The 18515-nt window shown below is 44.9% G+C and overlaps 1 protein-coding gene across 1 annotated transcript in view; it reads right to left on the reverse strand.

Annotated features, from left to right (window-relative positions):
• The window catches only part of ACTN3 (actinin alpha 3), a 70320-nt gene extending 57355 nt beyond the window's left edge, over positions 1-12965 (reverse strand). Inside the window, exon 1 of the mRNA XM_060758390.2 lies at positions 12651-12965. Within this exon, the coding sequence (XP_060614373.1) occupies positions 12651-12782 (132 nt within the window). The 5' untranslated portion in view covers positions 12783-12965. The remainder of the gene's footprint in view (positions 1-12650) is intronic.
• Between the last annotated feature and the right edge of the window lie 5550 nt (positions 12966-18515).

Below are 18515 nucleotides of genomic sequence, written 5' to 3' on the forward strand. Positions count from 1 at the left end.
GCAGGTAGCAACTGGGCTTTGAAGCTGCAAGGCCATTCAATGCTAATCAAGATGGCCAATGACAACAGTCACACTTGCCACAAGCAGATAAAGAGTTTTTTTCACCCACCCTGGACATCATTCCACAGGTATATATACAGTCTTCTGCCTAGTTTAGCATTGAATGGCATTGCAACTTGGGGGAATCCTTTGTTGGAAGGTGTTAGCTGGCCCTGACACTTTCCAACAAAGGATTCCTCCAGGCTGGAAACAGCCGGGCTTTGAAGGTGCAAGGCCATTCAATGCTAAACTAGGCAAGTGGACTGTATATATACCTGTGGAATGATATCCAGAGTAGGAGAAAGAACCTTTGTTTGCTTGAGGCAAGTGTGAATGTTGCAACTAGCCACCTTAATTAGCATTTAATGGCCTTGCAGCTTCAAGGCCTGGCTGCTTTCTGCCTGGAGGAATCCTTTGTTGGGAGGTGTCAGCTGGCCCTTATTGTTTCATGTTAGGAATTCCCCTGTTTTTTGAGTGTTGTTCTTTACACAACAAAGAATTCCCCCAGGCAGGACGCAACCAGACTTTGAAGCTGCAAGGCTAGACAATGCTAATCAAGGTGGCCAATTGCAACATTCACACTTGCCTCAAGCAGAGAAGAGTCCTTTCTCTCACCCTGGACTATATATCTACAGATATATAAGCCGCACTTGCCTAGTTTCCAACAGACCTCACAACCTCTGAGGATGCCTGCCACAGATGTGGGTGAAACGTCAGGAAAGAGTGCTTCTGGAACATGGTTAGACAGCCTGGAAAATTCACAGAAACCCTATTATTATTGTTATTTTTATTATTATTACTCTGCTTTATGTTTTTCCAGACAAGAATAAATCGGGGCCAGCTAACACTCCCAACTAAGGATCCCCCTGGCAGGAAGCAGCCAGGTTTTGAAGCTGCAAGGCCAGGTAATAAAAACTCATAACTGTTATACTGATATAATTTCGAAATCCTGTCTCAGACAAAAGGAACACACAGGTTGACTAACTAGTCTTTCAATCCCATCTAATTTATGGGGTTCTGCAAAAATAGGTGGAGATGGTCTTTCACCAATGAGAGCAGCAGGAATGGCGCCCAGGCTCAGCAAAGGGCCTGGAAAACAAGCCCTATGAGGAGTGGCTTAAAGAGCTGGGCATGTTTACCCTGTAGAAGAGAAGGCTAAGAGGAGACATAGCGGGGGTCATGGATCAAGAGGTGAGGGGAAGAAGGGAGGAGGGAGCAAGCTCAATCGGTATTGACGGATCACGGGCCTTTCAAATATCCTGGCTCTGTGGCTGGATTGACTCTGGCGCACTGTCCCCACCTCAATCAGACCCAAGAGTGGATTCATATTGACGACTAGCATAACTCATAATGGGAAGGCTGTAAACTCAAGGTGGCAAGGAGGTCCTTGGATGCTTGAGTTGAATGCCATTCCATGTAGGACTACGTGGAGGAGAGCACTTTGTCCTTGAGTGTCCACATGCATTTCATACCGACGAAAACTCACTGTCCTGGACTTCATAAGACTGGAGGTAGTGGCCTTAGAGTATCAAATTGGACCATTGGTATTGTAGGAAGTCACAATCTAAGCCCTTTCCATCCTACCAAGAAACATCACTATTTTTGTCTCGTTGAATCAGGCTTTCATGGCCTTAATCACTGTGTTGCTGTGAGTTTTCTGGGCTGTCTGGCCATGTACAGGGGCGGCGCAACCATTACGCAGAGTAAGCCTCTGCAGTACAGTTGATTTTGCCCAGGGGCGCACAAATACCCAATATGCAGGGGTGGCTCAAAGTAAGCATAGAATCTTGACATTTGGGAGTTGTAGTTGCTGGGATTTATAGTGCACCTACAATCAAAGAGCATTCTGAACTCCACCAGTGATGCAATTGAACCAAATATGGCACACAGAACTCCCACAACGAACAGAAAATATATATCAGTGATTGGTTGGGGGGTGGGGGTTGACAACCCATACGCAAAGTAAGCATTCGCAGTACAGTTGATTTTGCCCAGGGGCGCTCTTGAGGCGCTCTTGGGGGAAAATACACCTTGACATATGCGAGCTGTAGTTACTGGGATGTACAGTTCACCTACAATCGAAGAGCATTCTGAACTCCACCAATAATGGAATCGAACCAAATATGGCACACAGAACTCCCACGACGAACAGAAAATATATATCAGTGATTGGTTGGGGGGGGGGGGGGGGCTCAAAATACTGTTTGTTTACCGTTGAAAATTACCTCTGGCCATGTACCAGAAGCATTCTCTCCTGACACTTCACCTGCACCTTTGTCAGTCATCCTCAGAGGTTGAGAGGTCTAATGTATTGTCGAAGGCTTTCATGGCTAGAATCACTAGGTTCTTGTGGGATTTTTCGGGCTATAGGGCCATGTTCTAGAGGCATTTCTCCTGACGTTTCGCCTGCATCTATGGCAAGCATCCTCAGAGGTAGTGAGGTCTGTTGGAATTAGGACAATGGGTTTATATATCTGTGGAATGGCTGGGGTGGGGCAAAGAGCTCTTCTCTGCTGGAGCTGGGTGTGAATGTTTCAACTGACCACCTTCATTAGGATTTGAAGGCCTGGCTGAGCCTGGGAAAATCTTTTGTTGAGAGGTGTTAAGATGTGCCTGGTTGTTTCCTCTCTGCTGTTTTGCTGTTGTAATTTTAGAATTTTTTAATACTGGTAGCCAGATTTTGTTCATTTTCATGGTTGAGAGGTCTGTTGGAAACTAGGCAAGTGAGATTTACTGTATATCCTCGAGTACAAGCCCTTTTTTCAGCTGAAAAAGTTCCCCTCGGCTTATACTCGAGTCAAGGTTATTTATTATTTTACTCTGTTATTAGTATTATTTTATTACATTTATTATTTTATTCAAAATAATAATAATAATAATAATAATAATAATAATTATTATTATTATTATTATTATTACATTTATTACGTTATTATTCCCAATATTATTAAGTTTCCATTATTTACTCTATTATTATTTTTATTACATGTTATTGCATTTATTATTATTGGTAATAGGTAATTTTCAACGGTAAGCAAACAGTATTTTGGCACCCCCCCCCCCCCCCCCCAACCAATCACTGATATATATTTTCTGTTCGTCGTGGGAGTTCTGTGTGCCATATTTGGTTCAATTCCATCGTTGGTGGAGTTCAGAATGCTCTTTGATTGTAGGTGAACTATACATCCCAGTAACTACGACTCGCATATTTCAAGGTCTATTTTCCCCCAAGAGCGCCTCAAGAGCGCCCCTGAGCAACAACTACACTGCGAATGCTTACTTTGCATAATGCTATTTAATGCTAATCAGCATGGCCAATTGCAACATTCACACTTGTCTCCAGCAGACAAGAGTTCTTTCTCCCACCCTGGACATTCCACAGATAGATATAGGATTCCCCCAGGTAGGAAGCAGCCAGGCTTTGAAGCTGCAAGGCCATTCAACACGAATCAAGGTGGCCAATTGCGACATTCACACTTGCCTCCAACAGACAAGAGTTCTTTCTCCCACCCTGGACATTCCACAGATAGATATAGGATTCCCCCAGGCAGGAAGCAGCCAGGCTTTGAAGCTGCAAGGCCATTCAATACTAATCAAGGTGGCCAATTGCGACATTCACACTTGTCTCCAGCAGACAAGAGTTCTTTCTCCCACCCTGGACATTCCACAGATAGATATAGGATTCCCCCAGGTAGGAAGCAGCCAGGCTTTGAAGCTGCAAGGCCATTCAACACGAATCAAGGTGGCCAATTACGACATTCACACTTGCCTCCAACAGACAAGAGTTCTTTCTCCCACCCTGGACTTTCCACAGATAGATATAGCTTTATTCCCAATATTATTAAGTTTCCATTATTTCCTCTATTATTATATTTATTACATGTTATTGCATTTATTATTTTACTCTATCATTATTGCTAATAGGTAAGCACATTTACATTGAAGGAGGTTAGAATAATGGTTTAATCAGAGTTGGGCAGTCTTATTGTAAATTACAGTTGTATGTAAATACTCAAAAACATTTAACCTACTCATGATTACCAGTACAAGCTAAATTTCTTATACTGAGTCAATACGTTTTTGCAGTTTTTTTGTGGTAAAATAAGGTACCTCGGCTCATATTCGGGTCGGCTTATACTCGAGTATATACGGTATATATCTGTGGGAAGTCCAAGGTGGGAGAGAGAACTCTTGTCTGTTGGAGGCAAGTGTGAATGTCGCAGTTGCCCACCTTGATTAGTATTGAATGGCCTTGCAGCTTCAAAGCCTGGCTGCTTCCTACCTGGGGGAATCCTATATCTATCTGTGGAATGTCCAGGGTGGGAGAAAGAACTCTTGTCTGCTTGTGAAAGTTGCAATTGGCCATCTTCATTAGCATTGAATGGCCTTGCAGCTTCAAAGCCTGGCTGCTTCCTGCCTGGTGGAATCCTATACATATCTATCTGTGGAATGTCCAGGGTGGGAGAGAGAACTCTTGTCTGTTGGAGGCAAGTGTGAATGTTGCAATTGACCACCTTAATTAGTGGCCTTGCAGCTTCAAAGCCTGGATGCTTCCTGCCTGGGGGGAATCCTATACATTATATATATATATATATATATATATATATATATATAGAATGTCCAGGTGGGAGAGAGAACTCTTGTCTGTTGGAGGCAAGTGTGAATGTTGCAATTGACCACCTTGATTAGTATTGAATGGCCTTGCAGCTTCAAAGCCTGGCTGCTTCCTGCCTGGGGGGAATCATATACACATATATATATGGGGAATGTCCACTTCCTGCCTGGGGGAATCCTATATCTGTGGAATGATGTCCAGGGTGGGAGAGAGAACTCTTGTCTGTTGGAGGCAAGTGTGAATGTTGCAATTGGCCACCTTGATTAGCATTGAATGGCCTTGCAGCTTCAGAGCCTGGCTGCTTCCTGCCTGGGGGGAATCCTATACATGTATATGTGTGTGGAATGTCCAGGGTGGGAGAGAGAACTCTTGTCTGTTGTAGGCAAGTGTGAATGTCGCAATTGACCACCTTGATTAGTATTGAATGGCCTTGCAGCTTCAAAGCCTGGCTGCTTCCTGCCTGGTGGACTCCTATACATATATATATGTGGAATGTCCAGGGTGGGAGAGAGAACTCTTGTCTGTTGGAGGCAAGTGTGAATGTCGCAATTGGCCACCTTGATTAGTATTGAATGGCCTACAGACAAGTGTGAATGTTTGAGACAGGTGTGAATGTTTGCAATTGACTATGTTGATTAGCATTAAATAGCCTTGCAGCTTCGAAGCCTGGCTACTTTACCTGCCCGAATGTATTATCTCCTATGAACCATCAAGGTTGCTAAGATCTTCTGGAGGGGCCCTGTTCTCGGTCCCACCACCTTCGCAGTTGTGTCTGGTAAGGAACGAGAGACAGGGCCTTCTCTGTGGTGGCCCCCCGGCTATGGAACTCTCTCCCGAATGGAATTAGATCTGCCCCCTCCCTCCTGACCTTTAGGAAGGTAGTAAACTCATGGCTATGGAACGAGGCATTCCCAGAATGATGTCTGAGACCGGCAATGGACCAAAGTTATGGACCGCAAGATACAGACTGAATTGGACATGATTTTATCTTGGCGAATTGGCTTATATGTATTTTAATTCACTGTTTAGGGTGTTTTGATATTTTAGATTGTACTGTTAACATTGAATCCTTGCTGATAGCCGGTCTGAATCCCTCTATGAAGGTAGAGAAGATCGTGATATAAGAGTTGTAAATAATACTAATAATAATAATAATAATAATAATATAAATAAATAATCAAATAAATAAAAAAAACTTTAATTAATTAAATAAATACTTCTTGCCTGCAGGAATCCTTTGTTGGGAGGCGATTGTTTTCTGTCTGGAATTCCTCACTTGCCTAGTTTCCAATACTTCCCGGCAAAGAATTCCTCCAAGCAGGAAGCAGTCAGGCTTTGAAGCTGCAAAGCCATTCAATGCTAATCAAGGTGGCCAATTTGCAACATTCACACTTGCCTCTAACAGACAAGGGTTCTTTCTCCCACCCTGGACATTATTCCATAGATATATATAGGATTTCCCCAGGCAGGAAGCAGCCAGGCTTTGAAGGTGCAAGGCCATTCAGTGTTAATCAAGGTGGCCAATTTGCAACATTCACACTTGCCTCAAGCAGACAAGAGTTCTTTCTCCCACCTTGGACATCATTCCACACACACATACACACACAGTCCCCTTGACTAGTTTAGCATTGAATGGCCTTGCAGCTTCAAAGCCCAGCTGCTTCCTGCCTGGAGGCATCCTCTGTTGGGTGGTGTTCTTTGCCCCATCCCGGACATTATTCCACAGATATATAAACTTCACTTGCCTAGTTTCCAACAGATCTCAGAACCTCTGAGAATGCCTGCCATAAATGTGGGCAAAATATCAGGAGAGAATGCTTCTGGAACATGGCCAGACAGCCCGGAAAACTCACATATATTTCTTTGGAACAGATGTGCTTGCTTTTCTTTATGCCTTGCCAAGGTCTCTAAAAACACAATTATGTGTCTTTAAATCCTTGTGTGTTGATGTTTACATGTGATTTATATTAATTGTGTTGTTTTTGTTTATTGCTTTCTTGTTTTATTGACGTGTTGTTGGGCTTGGCCTCATGTAAGCCGCTCCGAGTCCCTTGGGGAGATGGTGGCGGGGTATAAATAAAGGAATTATTATTCAGCCTGGGCAATCCATGGTTCTAAATAGTTCTAAAGTACTTACAGAACTAAAGTTCTGGTGGTGAAAATTTCAGAACTCTAACAAAACTTTCAAAATTTAATTATTATTTCATTATTGGTGATTTTTATGACAGAACCAATTAGGAACTGCTATTTATAATTACGACAGAGCCAATTAGGAACTGCTATTTACAATGAGAGTTTTGTTAGAGTTCTGAAATTTTCACCACCAGAACTTTAGTTTTGTAAGTACTTTAGAACCAGTTTTGTTAGAGTTCTGAAATTTTCACCACCAGAACTTTAGTTTTGTAAGTACTTTAGAACCAGTTTTGTTAGAGTTCTGAAATTTTCACCACCAGAACTTTCGTTTTGTAAGTACTTTAGAACCAGTTTTGTTAGAGTTCTGAAATTTTCACCACCAGAACTTTCGTTTTGTAAGTACTTTAGAACCGGTTTTGTTAGAGTTCTGAAATTTTCACCACCAGAACTTTAGTTTTGTAAGTACTTTAGAACCGGTTTTGTTAGAGTTCTGAAATTTTCACCACCAGAACTTTAGTTTTGTAAGTACTTTAGAACCAGTTTTGTTAGAGTTCTGAAATTTTCACCACCAGAACTTTAGTTTTGTAAGTACTTTAGAACCGGTTTTGTTAGAGTTCTGAAATTTTCACCACCAGAACTTTAGTTTTGTAAGTACTTTCGTCCCTGACTCAGAGTTGGTGCTCATCTCCATTTCTAAGCCGAAGAGCCGGCGTTGTCCATAGCCACCTTCAAGGTCATGTGGCCAGCATGACTGCATGGAGCACAGTCACCTTTCCCTACTGATCTACTCACATATGCATGTTTTCAAACTGCTAGGTTGGCAGAAGCCGGGGCGAACAGCAGAAGTTTAGTATTTTAATGTATTTATGATAGTTTTAATTTGTTGTGATTGCTCCGGCATCGAATTGTTGTTTTGTTAACCGCTCCGAGTTGCCCTCGGGCTGAGAGGGGCGGTATATAAATGTAGTAAATAAATAAATGTATTCACCCCGCTCCATGGTTTCGAACCACCAACTTTTCAGTCAGCAAGTTCTGCAGCTCAGCAGTATAACCTACTGTGACATTTCAGCCACCTGGCTGGATCTACACTGCCATATATAATCCAGATTATCAAATCAGACAATCCACCATTATCTCCTTTCAACTACATCAGTGATTCCCAACCTGTGGTCCGCCAGAACTAAAATATGGTCCGTGGCCTCACCGTTGCCATCAAATATGGTTTTCTGTAGATGAGCAGATGTTGACTACTGGATGGCATATGTTCTGGATCAGGAACTAGAGCTGATGGGGTCTATCCAATGCAATTTTCTGAATCAGCACCCCAAATAACCAAACTCAGTCTAAAGTTGACCAAAAACTGATTCGTAACCCTTTTGGTACTAATGTTGGAGAGTGCTTCCTGATCAAGTTGTCCCTGGTTAAGTAATTCTTGGTCAAAGTGGTTCCTGGTCAAAGTGGTCCTTGGTCAAAATGGTCCTTCGTCAAAGTGGTTCCTGGTCAAAATGGTCCTTCATCAAAGTGGTCCCTGGTCAAAGTGGTCCTACGTCAAAATGGTCCTTCGTCAAGGTGGTTACTGGTCAAAGTGGTCCTTGGTCAAAATGGTCCTTCATCAAAGTGGTCCCTGGTCTAAGTGGTCCCTGATCAAATTTGTCCTTCAACAAGGTGGTTCCTGGTCAAAGTGGTCCTTCGTCAAAGTGGTCCATCAAAGTGGTTCCTGGTCAAAGTAGTCCTTGGTCAAAATGGTTTCTGGTCAAAGTAGTCCTTGGTCAAAATGGTCCATCAAAGTGGTTCCTGGTCAAAGTAGTCCTTGGTCAAAATGGTCCTTCATCAAAGTGGTCCTTGGTCAAAGTGGTCCTTCATCAAAATGGTTCCTGGTCAAAGTGGTCCTTGGTCAAAATGGTCCTTCATCAAAGTGGTCCCTGGTCAAAGTGGTCCTTTGTCAAAGTGGTCCTTGGTCAAAGTGGTCCCTGGTCAAAGTGGTCCTTGGTCAAAATGGTCCTTCATCAAAGTGGTCCCTGGTCAAAGTGGTCCTTGGTCAAAATGGTCCCTGGTCAAAGTGGTCCATTGGTTTTAAATAGTCCTTTGTCAAAGTGGTTCCTGGTCAAAGTGTTCCTTGCTCAAAATGGTCCTTGATCAAAGTGGTTCCTGGTCAAAGTGTTCCTTGCTCAAAATGGTCCTTGATCAAAGTGGTTCCTGGTCAAAGTGGTCCCTGGTCAAAGTGGTCCTTGATCAAAATGGTCCTCCATCAACTTGGTCAAAATGGTCCTTTGTCAAAGTGGTCCCTGGTCAAAGTGGTCCCTGGTTAAAGTGGTTCCTGGTCAAAGTGGTCCTTGGTCAAATAGTCCCTGGTCAAGTAGTCATGATCAAAGTTGTCCCTGGTCAAGTGGTTCTTGGTCAAAAAAAGGTTGGGAACCACTGAACTTGATTATATGAACTACAATGCCATATAATCTAGTTCAAAGCAGATAATCTGGATTTTATATGGCTGTGTAGAAGGGGCCCCTTTAGATAAAGGAGGTATAATAGGGCTTGGATTTCAGAACATATCTTCCTACCCACCCTGCCATAGAAAGGTTATTTATATGTGGATTTTAACCTGGTGAATGTCAACCTTGGAGGCAAATATTGGTTAAGATCTCCAACGACTGGAACTAGAAATCAGGAAACAGCAAAGGGGTTCCCATTATGATGATGATGATGATGATTATTATTATTATTATTATACACCATTTTTCTGTGCAACAAGGAGGCTCATAGCCTTTCAGTACAGTTTAACGTCTACCAATATACAAACATCGAAACTGAATTAAATATAAATGGCATTAATAACTGTATAAAGAGGTGAAAATCCATAAAAAGCGAATGGATTATGCAGATGTAGCATAACTACGGTTCAAGGGGCAACGGCCATTGAAACCATAAGCCACACTAGGACATGTTCCCTAATTCTACCGCACCAAGATATATTTTTCTCTCCAACAAGGACGCTCAAAGCCTTTCAGTACAGTTTAACATCTACCAATATACAAACATTGGTAAAAACTGAATTAAATATAAATGGCATTAATAACTATATAAAGAGGTGAAAATCCATAAAAAGCTAATGGATTATGCAGATGTAGCATAACTATGGTTCAAGGGGCAACAGCCATTGAAACCATAAGCCGCACTAGGACATGTTCCCTAATTCCACCGCACCGAGATATATTTAGCCGATGCCTTTCTCTCTCGCTCGGTCTCTCCTGGGTCTCCGTCATTCCAGGCATGGCTCAGACGCGGCCCTTGGCGGATTCCACTCCCATGACATATGCTCTCCTTCGCGCTGGTGCGAGTCTCCTCTGACGTACTGTGCCCAGAATGTCACTTATGGTGCCGTATAGGATGCAGATCGGGATGACAGGAAGCGACAGCTGCAGGCAACCCTATCTCTCGCACAGAGAATGGCAGCTGGCTCCTCAAACCCATCCCTTCCCGTCATTCCTGCCATGCAATGTGTGTGGAAGCAACAGGCCTTTTGTTCCTCTGGACCTAATCCAAACACCATAAGTCTTTTCTATCCAAAGCTTGCCACGACTCTATAGAGCAGGCATGGGCAAACTTTGGCCCTCCAGGTGTTCTGGACTCCAACTCCCACCATTCCTAACAGCCGGTAGGCTGTTAGGAATGGTGGGAGTTGGAGTCCAGAACACCTGGAGGGCCAAAGTTTGCCCATGCCTGCTATCCAGCAGCCTTTATCTTTGTGGATCATTTCCATGTTGTCTATCCTGCCATCAAGGTGAGCCAAAATGCATACACACATGCACACATACCCTGGAAGGTGTTGTAGGTTTTTCTCATGTCTCAAAAGGACCTCATCACACTAGAGAATGAATCTACTTTAAATCCAGTTTCTGCCTGCTGTAGGATTCTGGGGTTTGTAGTTTAGTGAGGCTGTTAACGATTCCTCCCTAAATTACAAACCCCAGAATTCTGCAGGAGGCAGAAACTGGACTGAAAGTGGATGCATTCTCTAGTGTGTCGAGGTCTAGTGTGATAAGTTCTGCTGTGAATAGGTCTAGTGTGAAAAGGTCTAGTGTGAAAAGGTCTAGTGTGAAAAGGGATAGTGTGATGAGCTCTAGTGTGATAAGGTCTAGTGTGATAAGGTCTAGTGCAACAAGTTCTAGTGTGATGAGGTCTAGTGCCATGAAGTCTAGTGCGATAAGATCTAGTGCGTTGAGGTCTAGTGTAAAAGGTCTAGTGTTATGAGGTCTAGCATGACGAGGTTTAGTGTGATGAGGTCTAGTTTGAAAAGGTCAAGTGTGATGAGGTCTAGTGTGAAAAAGTCTAGTGTGATGAGGTGTAGTGTGATAAACTCTAGTGTAACGTGGTCTAGTGTGATAAGGTCTAGTGTGATAAGGTCTAGTGTGATGAGTTCTAGTTTGAAAAGGTCTAGTGTGATGAGGTGTAGTGTGATGAGGTCTAGTTTGAAAAGGTCGGGTGTGACGAGGTCTAGTGTGATAAGGTCTAATGTGATGACGTCTAGTGTGATAAGGTCTAGTGTGATAAGCTCTAGTGTGATGAGTTCTAGTTTGAAAAGGTCTAGTGTGATGAGGTGTAGTGTGATGAGGTCTAGTTTGAAAAGGTCGGATGTGACGAGGTCTAGTGTGATAAGGTCTAATGTGATGACGTCTAGTGTAAAAAGGTCTAGTGAGATGAGGTCTTGTGTGATGAGGTCTAGTGTGACGAGGTCTAGTGTGATAAACTCTAAAGTGACGAGGTCTAGTGTGATAAGGTCTAGTGTGATGAGGTCTAGTTTGAAAAGGTCTAGAGTGATGAGGTGTAGTGTGATAAACTCTAGTGTGATGAGGTCTAGTGTGATAAGCTCTAGTGTGATGAGGTCTAGTTTGAAAAGGTCTAGTGTGACGAGGACTAGTGTGATGAGGTCTAATGTGATGACGTCTAGTGTAAAAAGGTCTAGTGACATGAGGTCTTGTGTGACAAAGTCTAGCATGATAAGGTCTAATGTGATGATGTCTAGTTTGAAAAGGTCTAGTGTGAGAAACTCTAGTGTGATGAGGTCTAGTTTGAAAAGGTCTAGTGTGACGAGGACTAGTGTGATGAGGTCTAATGTGATGACATCTAGTGTAAAAAGGTCTAGTGAGATGAGGTTTCATGTGATGAGGTCTAGTATGATAATCTCTAGTGTGGTGAGGTCTAGTTTGAAAAGGTCTACTGTGACGAGATCTAGTGTGATAAGGTCTAATGTGATGATGTCTAGTGTAAAAAGGTCTAATGTGATGAGATCTAGTGTGAAAAGGTTTAGTGTGATGAGATCTAGTGTGATAAGGTCCAGCATGATGAAGTCTAGCACGATGAGGTCTAGTGTGGTGAGGTAAATGAGTTTTTACGGGCGAAGCCTGTTCCGACTCATCTCTGACTCTCGAAGCTGGATCTACCCTGTTGTATGATGCAGATTGACTGGATATGAGTCTGCATTGCCATATAATCCAGTTCAACACAGTCCATTTGCGTAAGGTCTGAGAGCCCCTCTCTGCTTCATTTAGTTTTCTAAATTTGGAGCACAGAGGAGGAAATAATATTTTGGGTTCAATGATGCTGACGATAGTCTCATTAACGAAGTTCAATCTAAACACATATAAAGGTGATGGGAAAAGGTAAACAAAGTAAACTTGGGTTGTTTAGAATGGTGTCCAATGGGCCAGCTTCAGCCTTTCCTCCAGGTGTTTTGGACTTCAACTCCCACCATTCCTAACAGCCTACCGGCTGTTAGGAATGGTGGGAGTTGAAGTCCAAAACACCTGGAGGAAAGGCTGAAGCTGGCCCATGCTTTCTCCCCATACTTTCCCCATTAACGGCTTACCTTTCTCTGTTGCTTCTCCCAGGCGGGGTCGAGCAGCAGGTCACGGTCCCAGTCCTCCTCTTGGGCCATGTAGTCTTCGGTCGTCATGTAGGAATGGTTGTACTGGACGTGGGTCTCTATCTGCGTCGTCATCTTGCCTTCTGCGCCTGCCCTGCTCCCCGCTTTGCTCTCTCTGTCTCAGCCCTGCTTTCCCTTCTTCGCTTCCCTTCTTCTCTCTCTCGGCTCCTCTTGGAGGTCAAGGTTTCTCCCCCCAAGTCCTCCCAGGCTGTGCTGTCCGTCCGCTCGCTTCTCCGCTGCACCTGTCAAAACCGGCCCACGTGACCGGTCCTCAATAAGTATTATCAGCCCCTGGGAAGGAGGATCGGGTTCCGTCTTAAAAAGGCCAAGGGGGAGGGAACGGCACACATGTCCCTACCAACCGGGCCGGGTGAAGACAGCTGCGGGCGAGCCAAGGGACCCCCCTTGAGAGCAGAGCGGGCCCATCGCGGTGTCCCTATGGCAGTGGTTCTCCACCTTCCTCATGCCGCGACCCCTTAATCCGGTTCCTCATGAAAACATTATTTTCATTACTCCTTCACAGCTCTAGTTTTGCTACTGTCACGAACCGCAATATATCTGATATGCAAGGTGTATTTTCATTCACTGGACCAAATTGGGCACAAATACCCGATACACAGGGGCGGCTCAACCCATACGCAGAGTAAGCATTCGCAGTACAGTTGATTTTGCCCAGGGGTGCTCTTGAGGCGCTCTTGGGGGAAAATAGCCCTTGACATATGCGAGTTGTAGTTACTGGGATGTATAGTTCACCTAGGAGGCCCCGGTGGCACAGTGGGTTAAAGCACTGAGCTGCTGAGCTTGTTGATCGAAAGGTCACAGGTTCGATTCCGGGGAGCGGTGTGAGCTTCCGCTGTCAGCCCTAGCTTCTGCCAACCTAGCAGTTCGAAAACATGCAAATGTGAGTAGATCAATAGGTACTGCTCCGGCGGGAAGGTAACGGCGCTCCATGCAGTCATGCCAGTGGCCACATGACCTTGGAGGTGTCTACGGGCAACGCTGGCTCTTCGGCTTAGAAATGGAGATGAGCATCACACCCCAGAGTCAGACATGACTGGACTTAATGGCAGGGGACTACCTTTACCTTTATAGTTCACCTACAATCAAAGAGCATTCTGAACTCAATATGCCCAAATGTGAACACTGGTGGAGTTTGGGGAAAATAGATTGCCGACAGCTGGAATGTGTCCAGAGGAGAGCGACTAAAATGATAAAGGGTCTGGAGAACAAGCGCTATGAGGCGAGGCTTAAGGAGCTGGGCATGTTTAGCCTGAAGAAGAGAAGGCTGAGAGGAGATATGATAGCCATGTATAAATATGTGAGAGGAAGCCACAGGGAGGAGGAGGGAGCAAGCTTGTTTTCTGCTTCCTTGGAGACTAGGACGCAGAACAATGGCTTCAAGCTACAAAGAGGAGATTCCATCTGAACATGAGGAAGAACTTCCTGACTGTGAGAGCCGTTCAGCAGTGGAACTCTCTTCCCCGGAGTGTGGTGGAAGCTCCTTCTTTGGAAGCTTTTAAATAGAGGCTGGATGGCCATCTGTCAGGGGCGATTTGAATGCAACATTCCTGCTTTGGCAGGGGGTTGGACTGGATGGCCCATGAGGTCTCTTCCAACTCTTTGAGTCTATGATTCTGTGATTCTATGACATTTGGGAGTTGTAGTTACTGGGATGTATCGTTCACCCACAATCAAAGAACATTATGAACTCCACCAATGATGGAATTGAACCAAATACGGGCACACAGAACTCCCACAACGAACAGAAAATATATATCAGTGATTGGTTGGGGGGGGGGGGGGGGGTTGCCAAAATACTGTTTGCTTACCGTTGAAAATTACCTAGGGCCGCCTCTGCCGATACACCCAAATTGGAATACTGGTGGGGTTGATTGATTTTGTCATTTGGGAGTTGTAGTTGCTGGGATTTATAGTTCACCCACAATCAAAGAGCATTCTGAACTCCACCAACAATGGAATTGAACTAAACTTGGCACACAGAACTCCCATGACATTCAGAAAATATTGGAAGGGTTTGGTGAGCACTGAGCTTGAGTTTGGGAGTTGTAGTTCACCTACAATCAGAGAGCAATGTAGATTCAAACAATGATGGATCTGGACCTAACTTGGCACAAATACTCAATGTGCCCAAATGTGAACCCTGGTGAAGTCTGGGGGAAATAGACCTTGGTATTTGAGAGTTGTAGTTGCTGGGATTTATAATTCACACACAATCAAAGAGCATTCTGAACTCCACCAACAACGGAATTGAACTAAACTTGACACACAGAACTCCCATGATATTCAGAAAATACTGGAAGGGTTTGGTGAGTACCGATCTTGAGTTTGGGAGTTGTAGTTCACCTATCTACAGAGAGCACTGTGGATTCAAACAATGATAGATCTGGACTAAATTGGCACGGATGCTGAGGATTCTGAACTCCACCAACAACGGAATTGAACTAAACTTGACACACAGAACTCCCATGACATTCAGAAAATACTGGGATTGGTGAGCATTGACTTTGAGTTTGGGAGTTGTAGTTCAGCTACAACCAGAGAGCACTGTGGATTCAAACAATGATAGACCTGGACCAAATTTGGTATGAATGCGCAATATGAACACTGATGGAGATTGGGGGAAATAGATCTTGACATTTGGGAGTTTTAGTTGTTGGGATTTATAGTTCACCTACAATTGAAGAGTGTTCTGAACTCCACCAACAACAGAATTGAACTAAACTTGGCACGCAGAACTCCCATGACATTCAGAAAATACTGGGTTTGGTGAGCACTGACCTTGAGTTTGGGAGTTGTAGTTCACCTACCTACAGAGATCGAAGAGCATTCTGAGGCCCAATAATGATGGATATGGACCAAACTTGGCACGAATACTCAATATGCCCAAATGTGAACACTGGTGGAGCTTGGCAAAAATAGTCTTTGTGAGCTGTAGTTGCTGGGATGTATAGTTCACCTACAATCAAAGAGCATTCTGAGAACCAGCAATGATAAATCTGGACCAAATTTGGCATGGATACTCAGTATGCCCAAATGTGAACCCTGGTGGGGATTGGTGACAACAGACCTTTACATTTGGGAGTTTTAGTTGCTGGGATTTATAGTTCACCTACAATCAAAGAGCATTCTGAACCTCACCAATGATAGAATTGGGCCAAACTTCCCACACAGAACCTCCATGCATTGTAGGGTCTTCCCTCCAGCACTGCACGCTGTCCACTGCCCACACATAGAATCACAGAATCTTAGAGTTGGAAGAGATCTCATGGGCCATCCAGTCCAACCCCCTGCCAAGAAGCAGGAATATTGCATTCAAAGCACCCCCGGAAGATGGCCATCCAGCCTCTGTTTCAAAGCTTCCAAAGGAGCCTCAACCACACTTTTACAGTTTCTTCTTTCACCTTGGTTAGAAGGCTCCTCAGCTCCTCCTCGCTTTCGGCCATCAAAGTGGTATCATCTGCATATGTAAGTTTGTAAAAGAACCTCCTCATACATGTACAGTAGAGCAACCCATTAGCAGCAGCGTGACCCAGCGCTTGTAGCCCAAAGTGCTACAAAAAACAAAAAATACACAGGCCAATATTATCTCTTCCACAGCAGGCTTTTGTTTGTAGCAAAATAATATAGTTGTATTATTTACAATAACAAGGTTTCCACAACAGGAAGAAACAAATACACAGTAGCTCTACACGCAGCTGTCCTTATACTGGAGCTCTCTCACAAGGCTTCTCTCACACAGAAGTTTACCTCACACAGACTGAGGAGTTCCCTCACTGAGTCAAACTAACTCTAACAGGCTTCGGCCTACTCACTCTCCTCAGGATAACACTACCTTTGGCTCACTAACTCTAACAGACTTCGGCCTACTCACTCTCCTCAGGGTGACACTACCTTACACTCAGGCCTACTAACAATGACGCGTATTCCCCACTGAGGCATTCCCTCACATAGGCTTCTCTCACACTGAGGTTTACCTCACTCTCCTCAGGGCGACGCTAGCTTTGGCTCACTGATTCTAACAGGCTTCGGGCTACTCACTCTCCTCAGGGCCATGCAAGCTTCGGTTCACTAACGGGCTTTGGCCTACTCACTCTCCTCAGGGCGACGCTAGCTTTGGCCTACTGACTCTAACAGGCTTCGGCCTACTCACCTCAGGATGACGCTAGCTTCGGCTCACTGACTCTAACAGGCTTCGGCCTACTCACTCTCCTCAGGGCGACGCTAGCTTTGGCTCACTGACTCTAACAGGCTTCGGCCTACTCACTCTCCTCAGGACGATGCTAGCTTCGGCTCACTAACACTAACAGGCTTTGGCCTACTCACTCTCCTCAGGGCGACACTAGCTTAGGCTCATTAACTCTAACAGGCTTTGGCCTACTCACTCTCCTCAGGGCGACGCTAGTTTTGGCTCACTAACTCTAACAGGGTTCGGCCTACTCACTTTCCTCAGGGCGACACTAGCTTAGGCTCATTAACTCTAACAGGCTTTGGCCTACTCACTCTCCTCAGGGCGACACTAGCTTAGGCTCATTAACTCTAACAAGCTTCGGCCTACTCACTCTCCTCAGGACGACGCTAGCTTCGGCTCACTAACTCTAACAGGCTTAGGCCTACTCACTCTTCTCAGGGCGACACTAGCTTAGGCTCATTAACTCTAACAGGCTTTGGCCTACTCACTCTCCTCAGGGCAACACTAGCTTCGGCCCACTGACTCTAACAGGGTTCGGCCTACTCACTCTCCTCAGGGCAACACTAGCTTCGGCTCACTAACTCTAACAGGCTTCGGCCTACTCACTCTCCTCAGGGCAACACTAGCTTCAGCTCACTCACTCTAACAGGTTTCGGCCTACTCACTCTCCTCAGGGCAACACTAGCTTCGGCCCACTGACTCTAACAGGGTTCGGCCTACTCACTCTCCTCAGGGCAACACTAGCTTCGGCTCACTAACTCTAACAGGCTTCGGCCTACTCACTCTCCTCAGGGCAACATTAGTTTCGGCCCACTGACTCTAACAGGCTTCTGCCTACTCACTCTCCTCAGGGCAACACTAGCTTCGGTTCACTAACAGGCTTCGGCCTACTCACTCTCCTCAGGGCAACACTAGCTTCGGTTCACTAACAGGCTTCGGTCTACTCTTCTCAGGGCAACACTAGCTTCGGTTCACTAACTCTAACAGGCTTTAGCCTACTCACTCTCCTCAGGGCAACACTAGCTTCGGTTCACTAACAGGCTTCGGTCTACTCACTCTCCTCAGGGCAACACTAGCTTCGGTTCACTAACTCTAACAGGTCTACTCACTCCCCTCAGGGCAACACTAGCTTCGGTTCACTAACTCTAACAGGCTTCAGCCTACTCACTCTCCTCAGGGCAACGCTAGCTTCGGTTCACTAACTCTAACACGCTTCGGTCTACTCACTCTCCTCAGGGCGACACTAGCTTCGGTTCACTAACTCTAACAGGCTTCGGCCTACCCACTCTCCTCAAGGCAACGCTAGCTTTGGCTCACTAACTCTAATCTATGATATTTATATACTAACTTGGGGACCTGTGAAAGTACTGTGATTCCCATCGTCCATGCTCCATCCTCCTCCAAACCGCACCAGGATGTAGAGTGGGTCATGGGGTCTCTGTATGCCAAGTTTGGTCTTGATAAGTCATTGAATGAGGGTCGTAGCGATCTGGGGAATTGAGTGGAGGTACTTCAAGTCCCATCATCCATGGTCCACCCTCCTCCAAACTTTAGTAGGATGTAGAGCGGGTCATGGGGGCTCTTTGTGCCAAGTTTGG

Source organism: Anolis sagrei, chromosome 12 (assembly GCF_037176765.1).
Source record: "Anolis sagrei isolate rAnoSag1 chromosome 12, rAnoSag1.mat, whole genome shotgun sequence".
Taxonomy (NCBI): domain Eukaryota; kingdom Metazoa; phylum Chordata; class Lepidosauria; order Squamata; family Dactyloidae; genus Anolis; species Anolis sagrei.